General features: G+C 36.1%; 1 protein-coding gene across 15 annotated transcripts in view; it reads right to left on the bottom strand.

Moving 5' to 3' along the window:
- ADAM23 (ADAM metallopeptidase domain 23) overlaps positions 1 to 14,846 on the bottom strand; it is a 318,624-nt gene that overhangs the window by 85,786 nt on the left and 217,992 nt on the right. For all 15 annotated transcript variants that reach the window (XM_042995172.1, XM_042995171.1, XM_042995173.1 and 12 more), the window contains 5 exons: positions 13,869 to 13,951; positions 12,601 to 12,664; positions 7,635 to 7,707; positions 4,101 to 4,177; positions 2,103 to 2,168 (listed from right to left, as the gene is read on the bottom strand). In XM_042995172.1, coding sequence (XP_042851106.1) covers positions 2,103 to 2,168; positions 4,101 to 4,177; positions 7,635 to 7,707; positions 12,601 to 12,664; positions 13,869 to 13,951 — 363 coding nt within the window. The remainder of the gene's footprint in view (positions 1 to 2,102; positions 2,169 to 4,100; positions 4,178 to 7,634; positions 7,708 to 12,600; positions 12,665 to 13,868; positions 13,952 to 14,846) is intronic.

Here is a 14,846-nt window from a genome sequence, read left to right as displayed (position 1 = left end):
GAAGTAGCTAGATAAAAACTCATTGGGCCAATCAACAAAAATAGTTCAGGTGAAAAATTATCTAGGGGTTTCAAGAAAATTAATGTCCTTCTGAAACTCCTTTTTTAGCTTTCATTAGCTAAAATGGCTGTCTACACATTTGGTTTTCCTTCCCACCAGAAAAGACCTCTCCTAAATTGTATGTAATTCTGATAAATTCTGCTGCTTCTAACATATAGCAAGCAATATATAAAAAAGCTACTGGTAAATAAAATAAATCTGCATATAAAATGAAGAGGTATTCCACTGAATAATATTTAACATAATTGAACTAGTACTTGCAACTTAATGGAAAATGTCTGCTAAAGTAGAGACTCAAAAGTTTAAAAATAAATTAAAAGTCACCACATTTTTAAATATACGGGTTTTTCAAGGCCTTTTTTGAGTAGCCTCTACTAATTAGAATTTCATGTTGTCATTTTACCCTATAGTCTGCTAATCTAATTTGGTCTCCTCAAAATAAAACAAGGACTTGGGGTGCCTAGGTGGCTCAGTCAGTTAAGCATCTGACTTCAGCTCAGGTCATGATCTCACAGTTCATGCGTTTGAGCCCCACATCAGGCTCTGTGCTGACAACAGAGCCTGGAGCCTGCTTAGGATTCTGTGTCTCCTCCCTCTATCTCTCTGTCCTTCCCCCACTAGTACCCTGTCTCTCTCTGTCTTTCAAAAATAAATAAATGTTAAAAAAACTTTTTTTAAAAAAGGACTTAATGATACATGTGAGGCAATCTGAATTTTTGCTGCAATCCTTTACAGGTTTTTTACCCATACCTGACTTTCAGGTGTTTCTTACAGATTCTCATCTTTCCAGAATGTAACTGAGTTTTCATAAAAGCAAGTACTCTTTGTTTTAGTTTATATAATTTTTTAACTAAGTTATGTAATTACAACAAAAATTACGACTGGCCTACCCAGTCTGGGAAGTGTGGCCATGGGGTTCTGGAGCCCCCTCCCAACAGTTCACGAGAGCCAACTGGATGCAACTTTTTCCAGCTCTTCATTTAGTGACCTCACTTGGGTAGCTTGAAATCAGCTACGATGGGAGTATTTACACCACCAATATCAGCAAACATTATAAATCAAGGTATTTTTTTTTCCAAAGAGTTGGGTGTTAAACACTTACCAGCATACCCCAAGTGTTGGTTAGACTCTTTAGAAAGCTGTAGGCTTCAGCCAACCCATTTTATAAGGGACATGATTAAGCAAAATAAGGTTAAGAAAGTTTCTACTCTATTTTCAAGAAGGGCTAAAGGAGGCAATAATCATTTTTCATGTCTCTTAAGTGTTACTGAGGTGACACACTAACTTACATTTTACTTTGACATAAGTAACACAATATTATTCATCTTTCTAAAATTTAAAGAAGATAAATCATCAAAGATAGTCTCTTTGGATATGCCTTTTTTTTTTTTTTTAACGTTTATTTATCTCTGAGACAGAGAGAGAGACAGACCATGAACGGGGGAGGAGCAGAGAGAGAGGGAGACACAGAATCGGAAGCAGGCTCCAGGCTCTGAGCCATCAGCCCAGAGCCCGACGCGGGGCTCGAACTCATGGACTGTGAGATCGCGAGATCGTGACCTGAGCTGAAGTCGGTCGCCCAACCGACTGAGCCACCCAGGCGCCCCATGGATATGCCTTTGTTATACATGTTTATCTCCTATAACTATTTTTGCCACAGGCCATAATAATTACTAAGAAAAAAATGTAGCAGAACAAAGACACGTGATAAAATTAAAAACATAGTGGCCAAATAGATAGATGATGAAAAGTAGAGGATAAAAATTTTAAATGAAGATGTGTAAAAGACATCAAACAGACAGTTAAACTCATTAATTATCATCACTAAATAAAAGGAAAGTTCAGAGTTGTGAAAATTCTATAAAACCCACTGTCTCCAAACACCATGAAATAAATCAAGCCATTCAATAGTTCCAAAGAAATAAAACATCTAAATATATTGGCCTTAGTAAGTAACAAATAATTTTTAAATATAAAGTGAAATGTACTCTTTCTTAAGCAAGCTACCAGGTTTAAAACTCACTAATTCCTTATATTCTTACCGTTTTGTGATCATTAACAATCATAAGTTCCAAATATTTCATTTCTTCAAACACACCACGAGATGGCTGTGGAAAATAAACATATATGGTCAGAGTGGTCAGATATATCTCTGATGCTAACTCTGAACTTGGAGATTGACTCTGAATTTCCAAAGAACCCCGTCCTGCTAACTTTATAAACACCCTGGAGGAAACTTGGTGAGGAGATCAAAGAAAGTGACTGTAAAGTGTGGGCAAACATTCAAGTATTCAGAGAAGAATTGTATTTAATTATCATTAAGATACTCATCAAAGAACAGCCCATGTTATTTTTATATGATTTTCATATGTAAAAATATTCTAGAGAAAAATGCACAGTATAATTCTGCTAAAATAAGTAATCTCAATTTTTCTGGCATTAAACTGTGACCAAAAAAAGATTCATATCTACTTCAAACTTCAAAGAAAATCTACTTAAAATTCATTTAATAAGAATAGCACAGCACACGTGGAACAGCTATCAATATAGTTAAGAGAAGGGCAGCCTGGCTGGCTCAGTCAGCTAAGTGTCTGACTCGGTTTAGGCTCAGGTCATGATCCATTGGTGTGTGGGTTCAGGCCCCGTGTCGGGCTCCGTGCTGATGGCGTGGGGCCTGCTTGGGATTCTCTCTCTCCCTTTTCCTCCGCCCCTCCCCCACTTGCATGCATGTGCTCTCTCAAAATAAGTAAACAAAAAAAATTAAAATATATACATATAGTCAAAAGACGCATTAACTCAATGGAGTGAAATTATAATAATAACGTATTACATTTTAACCACACAACTTCCTAAAGGAACAAACATTGACAATTACTATTTTCCAAGTTCTTCTAAATTTTGATTATTACTAGATAATTTTAAAAGCAAGTGCTAAGCATTTTAGCCATCATTTGGACTTTCTTTTTTCATAACTGGGAAATCAATAATGATGACTCTTTTTTCTTTATGTATAAGGTCATTCGTCAGTTTACATTTGATAAGGGTGGACTATCATGAAATATCAGTAGCCTATATAAAACTTATTATTACCAACCACATCTTCAAGAGTAAGGAAAACAACAAGAAAAAAGTCTCTAAGTAAAAAAACAAAAATTGTATCCACAATCACCATAATATGAAGAAAGGCTCATAAAAGAGAGGACGATTTAACCTGTAACTAAGTTTCTGATGGCTGGTGGTCTAATTTTTTCACAAAAAAATACATTCAGCAAAACATTATCTAAAATGTGCAATTTTCAGTATAATTACTCATTAAGTTATCTCGTAAATTACCATGTAATCTATATGCTGTGGAATTAATTCTCGGTTACATAGCATTCACCATGTAATTACGAAACAGTCCCCATCATTACAGCTTTCTAATCTATTATGAAAAAGACTAGGAACATAATTTCAATGACAAAGCTCCTATACATTTATCAATACATGGGAGCTATATGATTGTTGTTGATTATAATTACATGATTCTTATTTAGTAACTGTCATGATACTAATGATCAAATAGATCCTTAGAAAAACACATCCAGCTTCAAATTTTGGTGTAGCAGAACTTTTAATTTGAAAGAAATACAAATAAGCATAATTAGCCAACATTTCAAAATCTAATGCTTCCCCTTACACTTTTTGTTTATCAAAATGTTTCAAATTTGTTATATAAGCCATGTGAGAAAAAGTCTGCTGTACTTTTAATAGAAAAAAACACACTGTAAGTTTTGTAAGAACATGCTTTGAAAAGGAAGCTAATACAATACGCTCCATCAGTGTTCATAGGACACTGGAATCCGTTTATATCACTAATGGAAAAGGCTGATATGCCCATAAGACTCAAATCACAGGAGGAGTTTGGTTTGTTGTTTTTGTTTGTAAGAGGAAGTTGCCCAAATTTAAACTGCTTTAGGTACACTGAGATACTATGTGATTTTGGGCACACAATTTAACTGAGTGAAGCGGCCCTGATCGTGATTCAATGCCACACTCACATTCACTGCTCTCTTTCTTCTCCTTTTCAACCACTGCAATTCAGATAAAAAGGGCCACTGGTCACTGCTTTCCATACCTGTGTAAAAGAAAAAAGAATACCAAAATTTACACTTGACTACAGTTCAATGGGAGTATGTTTTTAAAATATTATGTAAAGCTACCAAAACTAAAGCAGGAAGAAATAAAAGCTTTGAACACACCCACTACCAGCAATGAAATTGAATCAGAAATCAAAAAATTCCTCAAAAATAAAAGTCCAGGAGCAGATGGCTTCACAGATGAATTCTACCATTTAAAGAAGAGTTATTACCTACTCTTCTTAAACTATTTCAAGAAATAGAAAAGGACGGTAAACTTCCAAATTCATTCTATGAGGCCAGTATCACCCTGATACCAAAACTAGATAAAGACACCGCAAAAAAAGAGAACTACAGGCCAATATCCCTGATGAACCGAAATATTAGCAGACTGAATCTGACAATAGATTTTAAAAAATCATACACCACATTCAAGTGAGATTTCTTTCTGGGATGCCAGTGCTGTTCAATATCCACAAAACAATCAACATGATACATTACATCAATAAGAGAAAGAGTAAAAACCATATGATCATTTCAACAGGTGTAGAAAAAGCATTTGACAAACTACAACATCTATTCATGATAAAAATCCTTTGCAAAGTAGGTCTAGAAGGAACATACCTCAACATAATAAAGGCTATAAATGAAAAACCCACAGCCAACATCATAATCAATGATGGAAAACAGAGCCTTTCCCCTAAGGTCAGGAACAAGACAAGGACCTCCACTCTCACCACTTTTATTTAACATAGTACTGGAAGTCCTAGCCACAGCAAGTAGACAACATAAAGAAATAAAAGGCATCCATATTGGTAAGGAAGTAGTAAAACTGTCACTATTTGCAGATGAAATGATACTATATACAGAAAACCCTAACAGCTCCACCAAAAACCTGATAAATGAATTCAGCAAAGTTGTAGGATATGCAATCCATGTACAGGAATCTGTTGCATTTCTATACACTAATAATGAAGTAGAAGAAAGTGAAATTAAGAAAACAATACTTTTTACAATTGCCTCAAAAACAATAAAACATTTAGGAATAAACGTAACCAAAGTGGTGAAAGACCTGTACTCTGAAAACTATAAAACGCTGATGAAAGAAATCCAAGATGATGCAAAGACATTCCATGCCCATGGGTTGGAAGAACAAACATTGTTAAAATGTCTACACTACCCTAAGTAATCTACAGATTTAATGCAATTCCTATCAAAATACCAGAGGATTTTTCACAGCACTAGAAACAACCAATCTAAAATTTATATGGAATCACAGAAGACACCAAATAGCCAAAGCAATACTGAAAAACAAAACTCAAGGTACCACAATTCTAAACTCCAAGTTATATTACAAAGTGGTAGTAATTAAAACAGTATGGTACCGGCACAAAAACAGACATAGATCAATGGAATAGAACAGAACACCCAGAAATAAACCCACAATTATATGGTAAATTGATCTTCAACAAAGGAGGAATGAATATACAATGGAAAAAAGACAGTCTCTTCAACAATAGCTACATGTTGGAAGAATGAAACTGGACCGTTTTCTTTTGCCACATAAAAAATAAACTCAAATGGATCAGAAACCTAAATGTGAAACCTGAAACAATAAAAATCCTTGAAGAGAGCACAGACAGTAATGTCTCTGACATCAGCCATAGCAACATTTTACTAGCTATGTCTCCTGAGATATGGGAAACAAAAGCAAAAATAAACTATTGGGATTACATCAAAATTAAATGTTTCTGCACAGCAAAAGAAAAAATCAACAAAACTAAAAGGCAACTTACTGAATGGGAAAAGATATTTTCAAATAACATCCAATAAAGGGTCAGTATCCAAAATATATAAAGAACTGATACAACACCCAAAAAACAATAATCCAATTAAAAATGGGCAGAAGACATGAACAGACACTTCTCCAAAAAAGGCATACAGATGGCCAACAGACACGAAAGTATGCTCAATATCACTCATCATCAGGGAAATGCAAACCAAAACTACAATGAGATACCACCTTACACTTGTCAGAATGGCTAAAAATCAACAACACAAGAAACAAGTGTTGACGAGCATATGGAGAAAAAGGAACCCTCCTGCACTACTGGTGGGAATGCAAACTGGTGCAGTAATTGTGGAAAACAATATGAAGTTTCCTCAAAAAGTTAAAAACAGAACTACCCTACAATCCAGCAATAGCACTATGGATATTTATCCCAAAACTACAAAAACATTAATACAAAAGGATACATGCACTCCTATATTTACTGCAACATTATTTACAATAGCCAAACTGTGAAAACTGCCCAAATGTCCATCAATAGATGAATGGATGAAGAAGACGTGGTATATATATATACAATAGAATATTCCTCAGCCACAAAAAAAAGAATGAAATCTTGCCATCTGCAACAACATGGATGGAGCTAGAAAGTATAATGCTAAGCAAAATAGGTCAGTCAAAGACAATTACCATATGATTTCATGCATAAGTGGAATTTAATAAACAAATGAGCAAAGGAAAAAAAAGAGAGAAAGAGACAAACCAAGAAACTCTTAACTACAGAGAACAAACTGATGGTTACCAGAGGGGAGGTGGCTGGGGGGAAATGGGTGAAATAGGTTATGGAGATTAAGCAGCACACTTATCATGATAAAAAAATAAAATAAAATAAAATAAAATTACTACGTGAAGAAACAGCAACATTGATAACATACGTCATCTCAAAATCAAAATAAACTAAGGTGAAAAAAGTATGCCAATCATTAAACATTTCACATCCTCATGGTCACAAATCTAATTCTATTTATAATTCACAAATTAATTAATTTATAATGCAAATATCATTTTCTTCCAAACATCACCCAAAATGTAATGAGCTGTTCAAGACTCATTAGAATATGCATATTTGACCTACAACCACCTGACCCTCAATATCTGAAAATTTGGGAGAATTTCACTGTGCTTAATTCATTTTAGAATTAAAAATAATGTATGGCATAAGATTTTGCATAAACTATCAAAGACTTTTGGCATTAATATACAGAAATAATATCAAATACCCCAATAATCCAAAAGAAGCTTTTGTCAACATCAGCGTGCTTAAGATGCCTCAGGCCCAGAGCATAAGAGAGAGATAATACAAATTGGCTAAACAGCAGTAAACTGCCAAAGAAATTTAAGGATGCACCTGATTGCAGATCACCATTAAATTTAGCCACACTCTCTGGTTCCTAACAGAGCTTTACTCCCGGGCTTCATATTTCGGTATTTCCATCAGCAATAACTCTCCAAGCCTCAGTACACTCCAGCCACAGGCAATGCCACTGCCCACCCACGTTGCTCGCCACTGACCAATTCCACCTCCCACTAAGCCTGCGTGTACTGAGCTCCACCAAGTCACGGCTTCTATTACACAATATAAAATGGCTATCTTAATTAGAACTTACTGAGATTCTTCATTTGCTTAGAATATTGTCCTGCCAAGGTTTTCTGGATTATATGTGGTCGACCTGTGCTTTTCTGAAACAAAAACAATGGTAGACAATTAAAAAGCAAGATGTGATCAAGCTTCTTTGGAACAGTGTTAGAACTTTCTACCATATCTTTCTGAAAATGGGAACATTTATATGCTAATATTTTAGCTATCAACAATGAAAAGCATGTCTTATTGAAACTTTAATTTTAAATAAAATAGAACACCATCCAATTGCTCCAGTGTAGATAAAAGCATAGTTTTATTAGCTACTTTTCAACTTCAGCTTTCTTCAAAGCAATGGATAGGAAACTCACAAAAAAAGAAACACAAATGTTCAACGAATATATACATACATATATATATATATAATGAATGCTTTAATACTCCTTCAAAATGCAAATTTAAAAAAAGACATACCAATTTTTGCCATCAAGTTGGCAAAGGTTTTTAAATTATGATAACCATAGTTAATTATGGTGGCAAGTTAAAAAGCACTCTCATACTCTGCTGATAGGAGTAAATTGGGAGCACAGTTCAAAGAGAAATTTAGCAATGTCTATCAACGACCTTGAAAATATTCATATCCTTTGCCCTAGTAACTACGCTTTTAGAAGCATCTTATTTCCATTACTGTTATTACTATTAGCTTCCATTACTGAGTGCCTGTATGTGCCAGATACTATTAGGGTACACAGTACCTGATTTAATCCTCGCAAGAGATCTATATAACGCATATTTTACCTTTGTTTTACAAATAAAAATATTGCAGCCCAGAGAGATACATCATTCAGCTAAAATTCTATTACAGAATAATGATCCCATTTACTTTAAACATATATGAGAACATATCATTGAAAAACTGGAAGAATGTATACTGAAAGGTGAAGAGAAATTCTCTCTTGGGGATGGGATAATGGATAATTACCATGTAGCTAAGTATTGGCTTCTCTTGCTTTCCAGATTTCCTACAATGTATTAGTTTTAATCAGAAAAATAGTTATAAAAAGAGTGTTCTTAATAGATTACATAAGACTCACAACAATTAAGAGTTTTGCTACTCATTACTTGAGAGATAATATGAATTCTCATTAGAAATATCCCATCCATATTACTTGATTTATTGTAAAGCATACTAAAACCAATAATAATAAACTAAACATCAAAAAATCTAAATTCCAGTTTGGTAAATTCTTAATTCTGGTAACAAGTGAAATGATATCTAGAGCAATGAAACTCACAATTGGATTAGCAGCGCAATTTTAAAAACTGACTGATTTAAAAGTTTCAAGCACTGTTCTTTTCCCTCTCCCCATGTGAAGACGAGGGCAGATTGTTAATTGAACAGAAGGCAGGCAGTAAGGAGGAAGGCAAAAGAGAAAAGGCATGAAACATGTAACAATCAGCCCCTGAAGAATATGATTATGGGTATAACAACATAAAACCAATACTTGAAATACTATGACAATAACAATTTGTTTATAAACCTTTTCAACAGTTTATTAAACATAGTCATGTACATTTATGAATTCATCAAACCTGAAAAATTGACCTATTAGGGGTGCACAGAAAAATGATCTTATTTTATATTTTTAAAAACTCTGAGGCTTAGGGAGTTGTTATTTTGGGTTTTTTGTTTTGTTCTTTGGGGGTCTGTTTAGGGTAACAGGACCATTCATCAATGCAAGAAATCAAAGCCTATTTTTGGCTGACAGAGTCAAATAATCTTGCCATATACAAGTTATTTCCCTACCACTACAGTAGGGGAAAAACATTTACTTAGTCAAAATGTCTTTATCGGGGGGTGGGGTGGGGGGGTGGAGAGTATCTTTGTTATCCAGTAGTTTTTAAATTTACCAGTTGAAAAACGATAAGGTTTAAGAAAACAGGTTTAAACATTTAAAATTTAATGGCATTTCTGTCTCAAATGTGAAATTTACAAGGTATTTACATATACATCGCCACGACAAAGAAAATACGTGTTTGTTCAATTGTGATTATCAACAGTCTAAATGACCAGTACCTGTCTCAAAACTTATTTTATCTACATGTGAAATCTCTAAAGAGAAAAAAAACTGTTTTCTCCTCCCCATCAAATGATTGCAATATTCTGACTCAATCACTCTCAGAATATTATCTTCCCATTAGCAGCTCTCTTCACTGCTATGACTCCCCTTATTGCCGCCTGTCAGCGTCTTCATCTCCTACCATTCTCCCCTTTGTCCACCGCTCTCCAACCAGCAGGGTTCCTCAAAGTTTCTACAACACGCTAGAAACAATCCTGCCTCGGGGCCTGGGCATTTGCTGTTCTCCTGGAATGTTCTTCCAGCTCCCTAATTTTTTGAAAGTCCTCCTTCAAAACTACCATCTCATTCCGCTCTTCTCTGGATGGTTAATATGAAGGTTTACTTCTACCTTCATATTTTGGCTTCATTTTTTTTTTCTCCTTAGCACGTACCACTGTCCAACATACAATATGTAATTACTTACTCATCCTGTTTATCGCTGTCTGCCCCCTGTAGACTAGAAGCTCTATGAGCCTCAGGCTCTATGTCTGTCTTGTTCACCACTTTATCCCCAGCACCTAAAATAGTGCCCAGCCTGTAGTTGGCTTTCACTACAATACCTAACAAATATAGACCAAATTTCAGATCTATTTACATTCTATTAGTGAGCAACACTCTTAAGAGTATATGATTTCTTGTTTTCCTAATTTTATTAAGATAAAATTGACATATAATGTTGTATACGTTTAAGGTGTACAATGTAATGATCTGCTATATGTATATATTGCAAAATAATCTTCACAATGAGTGTGGTTAACATCTGTCATGTCACAACTACAATTTTTTTCCTTGTAATGAGGACTTTTAATACCTAATGTCTTAGCAGCTTTCAAATATACAAATGTACTCTGGTCACCAAGTTGTACATTATCTCTCAGAATTCATTTATCTTCTAACTGGAAGTTTGTACCTTTTGACCACTTTCACCTATTTCCCCCACCGGCTTCTGGTAACCACTAACCTGTTCTCTATTTCTGAGTTCAGTATTTTTAGATTCCATATATAAGCAAGATCTGTCTTTCTCTGTCTGACTTATTTCACTTAGCATAATGCCCTCATGGTTTCCTATCTAGGTTGCTGGCCTGTGCATAACTGTAGGCATCATTTTTTTTCCCTACCTCTAAAGAAAACTAAATACTATCTAATATAATCATAGTTCAACTACACATTTCCCCACTGAAGATTCTTAGGCTCATAAAAGTTAGGTATATGCGTATACAATTATCTAAAGAAGTGGTGGTAATAAAAGCTAGTTTAAAGGAAAAGAAGATGGTCACTACAAAACAAAATGTCCTCTCTGCTCTATAGACTGGAAAGAACTGTCTTCACTTCCAAAAGCCTAGATTTGTCACCTCTTATCATCCCTTACTGGTGTGTGACCTGTTTGATGAGAAAAACAACTTTTGTGTTTCTGAGCTGCTGCCTAAGCATTTTACAGCCTGATAACCCTGCTCACACCCAGAGTCTGGACATTTAGATAAGAACTTGAGTTCAGGATTCCCACTCTCAGTTCCTGCTTTGGTTTTCCCAGGGCACCTTTTAAAATAACCACTTGGATACAGGAGTGCTGATGCATAGGGGCACTTGTACCCCAATGCTTATAGCAGCACTCTCAACAATAGCCAAATTATGGAAAGAGCCTAAATGTCCATCAACTGATGAATGGGTAAAGAAATTGTGGTTTATATACACAATGGAGTACTATGTGGCAGTGAGAAAGAATGAAATCTGGCCTTTTGTAGCAACGTGGATGGAACTGGAGGGTGTTATGCTAAGTGAAATAAGCCATACAGAGAAAGGCAGATACCATATGGTTTCACTCTTATGTGGATCCTGAGAAACTTAACAGAACCCATGGGGGAGGGGAAGGAAAAAAAAAGAAAAAAAAAGAGGTTAGAGTGGGAGAGAGAGCCAAAGCATAAGAGACTCTTAAAAACTGAGAACAAACTGAGGGTTGATAGGGGTGGGAGGGAAGGGAGGGTGGGTGATGGGTATTGAGGAGGGCACCTTTTGGGATGAGCACTGGGTGTTGTATGGAACCGATTTGACAATAAATTTCAAAAAAAAAATAAAAAATAAAAAAAATAAAATAACCACTTGGAATTAATCCTGCTAAAAGTTAGGGACCTCTACTCCAACCACCTCGTAAGTAATAGGCGCTTGCTATCCTGCTCTCTAGCCCTGGCCCACTCGTGGCCTGGGATGGAAGACTGCCCTGCCTCTGGCTTACTGCCCCACCACCCCAGATTCCAGGATCTGTATGTAATGAATCCCATGACTGTACTTCCCCTGTGTGAGTGTACTGGAACAGCATCGTCAATCCAAACAACCATGGATTTCACTTTCCTGAAGTGGGAGCTCGGATGCTAAGGGAGCCACCTGCTGAGCCTAAGTAGGTGGCTTGTGTTCCCCCATTCAGCAGGTCATAATCTGCATATTCTAAATTCAACACACCAGCACCAGCTTCTCAAAAGACCTGGGATGTGCAATTTAAACTTCAAAACTCACGGTGTCATTTTACGTTTGAAAAAATGTGTTGCATATAAATGCACACTGACATCCACTTAATATTCTTTATGGCTCAAAGGCAAAGATGATAAAAGAATAAAACACCATGGGGCGCCTGGGTGGCTCAGTCAGTTAAGCGTCCGACTTCGGCTCAGGTCACGATCTCACGGTCCGTGAGTTCGAGCCCCACGTCGGGCTCTGTGCTGACAGCTCAGAGCCTGGAGCCTGTTTCAGATTCCGTGTCTCCCTCTTTCTCTCTCCTCCCCCCTTATGCTCTGTCTCTCTCTTCTCAAAAATAAATAAATGTTAAAAAAATTTTTAAAAAAAGAATAAAACACCATAAGGAAACTAAGGTCACAGACTTACTTCATCATGAATCAGCTCCAGTGGTTCTATCATATATACAAAGGTATTATCTTCAAACATACCACTACAAGACAAGAAACCACACAAGGAGAAAATTAATAAATATGGCAAACAGCAAGAAACAGCAAATGAGCTTCATATTGCATCTTTAAAAATGAAGAGTATATCTGGACAAATGTCTTTATACTGCCCCAAATCTAATTCATATATCTGTATGGAATCCCACTGTGGTCTCAGCACTATACTAGACAGCAGATAGGCTACAGGAAGTATTAAAGTGTATCCCACAAGCATACATATTATAAATGTTATAATTGATTTTTGAAACAAAATGGACAGATCAGATGATTAATCTGGAACAAGACTATTCATACAGTTCCAGTATGTCAAGTTATATAATTCCAGACAATGTACAACTAGTACAAATTTCTTGTTACACAAATCCAACATCATCTATAAGAAAATAGGTAATCTGTGCATTAGAATAATCTAAAACCATCTGATTCTGGGGTGCCTGGGTGGCTAGATCAGTTGAGCCTCCAACTCTTGATTTCAGCTCAGGTCATGATCTCACAGTTCATGGGATCGGGCCCCGCATGGGGCTCCGTGCTGACAGCATGGAGCCTGCCTGGAAACCTCTCTCTCCCTCTCTCTTTGCCTCTCTCCCTCTCATTTTAACAAACTTTAAAAAAATAAAAAAATAAAACCATCTGATTCTGAAGACGAAAACAGAAGTATACTTATGGCTGCAAATCGTGAATTTCCATTAAGCAGTATGACTCTGTTGCATTTAATTTTGAGAGGTATAGCAAGATAAGATTTTCAAGATCCTTTTCCACCCCATGGCCACAACTAGATCCTTACATCAAGTGTTACTATTTGCATCCAAATGGTGTTTAAAGAGGTTTTTCTAGAGACCGCCTTGAAGTCGATGTACGAACTTCTCTCTTTGGCCCCCCATCCTCACCTGACCAATACCACCTGACTGCTTGTCCTCTGGCACACACTTCTGGGAAACCTTCCTGGACCTTCCTGGTCACCCCATAAGTCCCTGATGCTCCCCTTCACAGTTCCAATGACCAGAATGGCAATTAAATATTAATCTGTGTAATCACTTGTTTCATCTCTGAATCTCCTGCAAACTTTAAATGTTAACAGAACATGGGACCAGCCCAGAAGATTGACTACAACAAACATCTGTGAAAGAAAAGATGGAAACAGTGAATGGATGAAAGCAAATCCACTCTCCCATTGAGAATCCCACATACTGAAGTCCGTTGCAGGTTGAGAGAGCTGCTCTGGAGTCCTTGACACCTCGGATGCTTCCGTGATAGTAACAGTGCTCCCCACCCTACAAAGCAGAAGGGTTAATTGATTAACAAAGCTTTCTTTGTCATCATTCACTCTTATAGAAGCTTCTGTGAACCAAAAGAATGGCTAAGATGGTCCTAGAAACTGCTCTTGGTTGATATGAAATCTGAAAAGGCACTAAGCAATTTTTCAGCTTTTCTATGATGATGTTGTGTTATTAAATTTAATGAAGGAGAAAAAAAACCGTAACAGGAATAAAAAACCAAAGCAACTGGTACAACTTATGCACTTTTTGTAAACATGTAAGGGAGTAGATATGTACCTGATGTTGTTATGGAATAAGGTCTTCTACCTACCTGAGGAGAGACCCCAAAGGTGTTGCTAATAATTGTGATCAATGATGGAAAGCTACGTAAAACCTTATTATTTGTTTTCCTACCTTTTAAATTAGTTTAAAATTTTTTCGGAAGTATTATATGAACTTAACTTTCAAATTCAAGTAGTAACTACAAGGCCTATTTAAAAAAATAGAGCAGTTACTTTCTCCCTCTCTCCCCGCCTCCATGGCAACGATCTTTAACTCTTTTATCGATTTCTCCTACTGTTTGCCTATGTATTTCTCAATGGAATATTTATACTGCTACATCCTGGTTTATTTCACTTTAGAAATTATCTTCCTAATGTAGAATCTTGAAAACCTCTCTTGCTCCCAATACATGCCAATCCACATCACCAGTTTTTGGTTAAATTGGTATTTAGTGTTTTCATTATGACTCTGCAAATACTGTTCACAGCTGTGTCACTATGATTACATTTTCGTTCTTGGTCCACTTCTAACTTTTTGAGATGTTTTGATTCGTTTATTTGCTGGCTTATTTTCCCATGTATTGAGCACTGACATCTTTCTCATTGTCTGAAATATTATCTACAACTCC

Source organism: Panthera tigris, chromosome C1, assembly GCF_018350195.1.
Source record: "Panthera tigris isolate Pti1 chromosome C1, P.tigris_Pti1_mat1.1, whole genome shotgun sequence".
Taxonomy (NCBI): Eukaryota; Metazoa; Chordata; class Mammalia; order Carnivora; family Felidae; genus Panthera; species Panthera tigris.
Note: the sequence above shows the minus strand (reverse complement) of the source record. Positions and strands in the feature narration are given on the sequence as shown.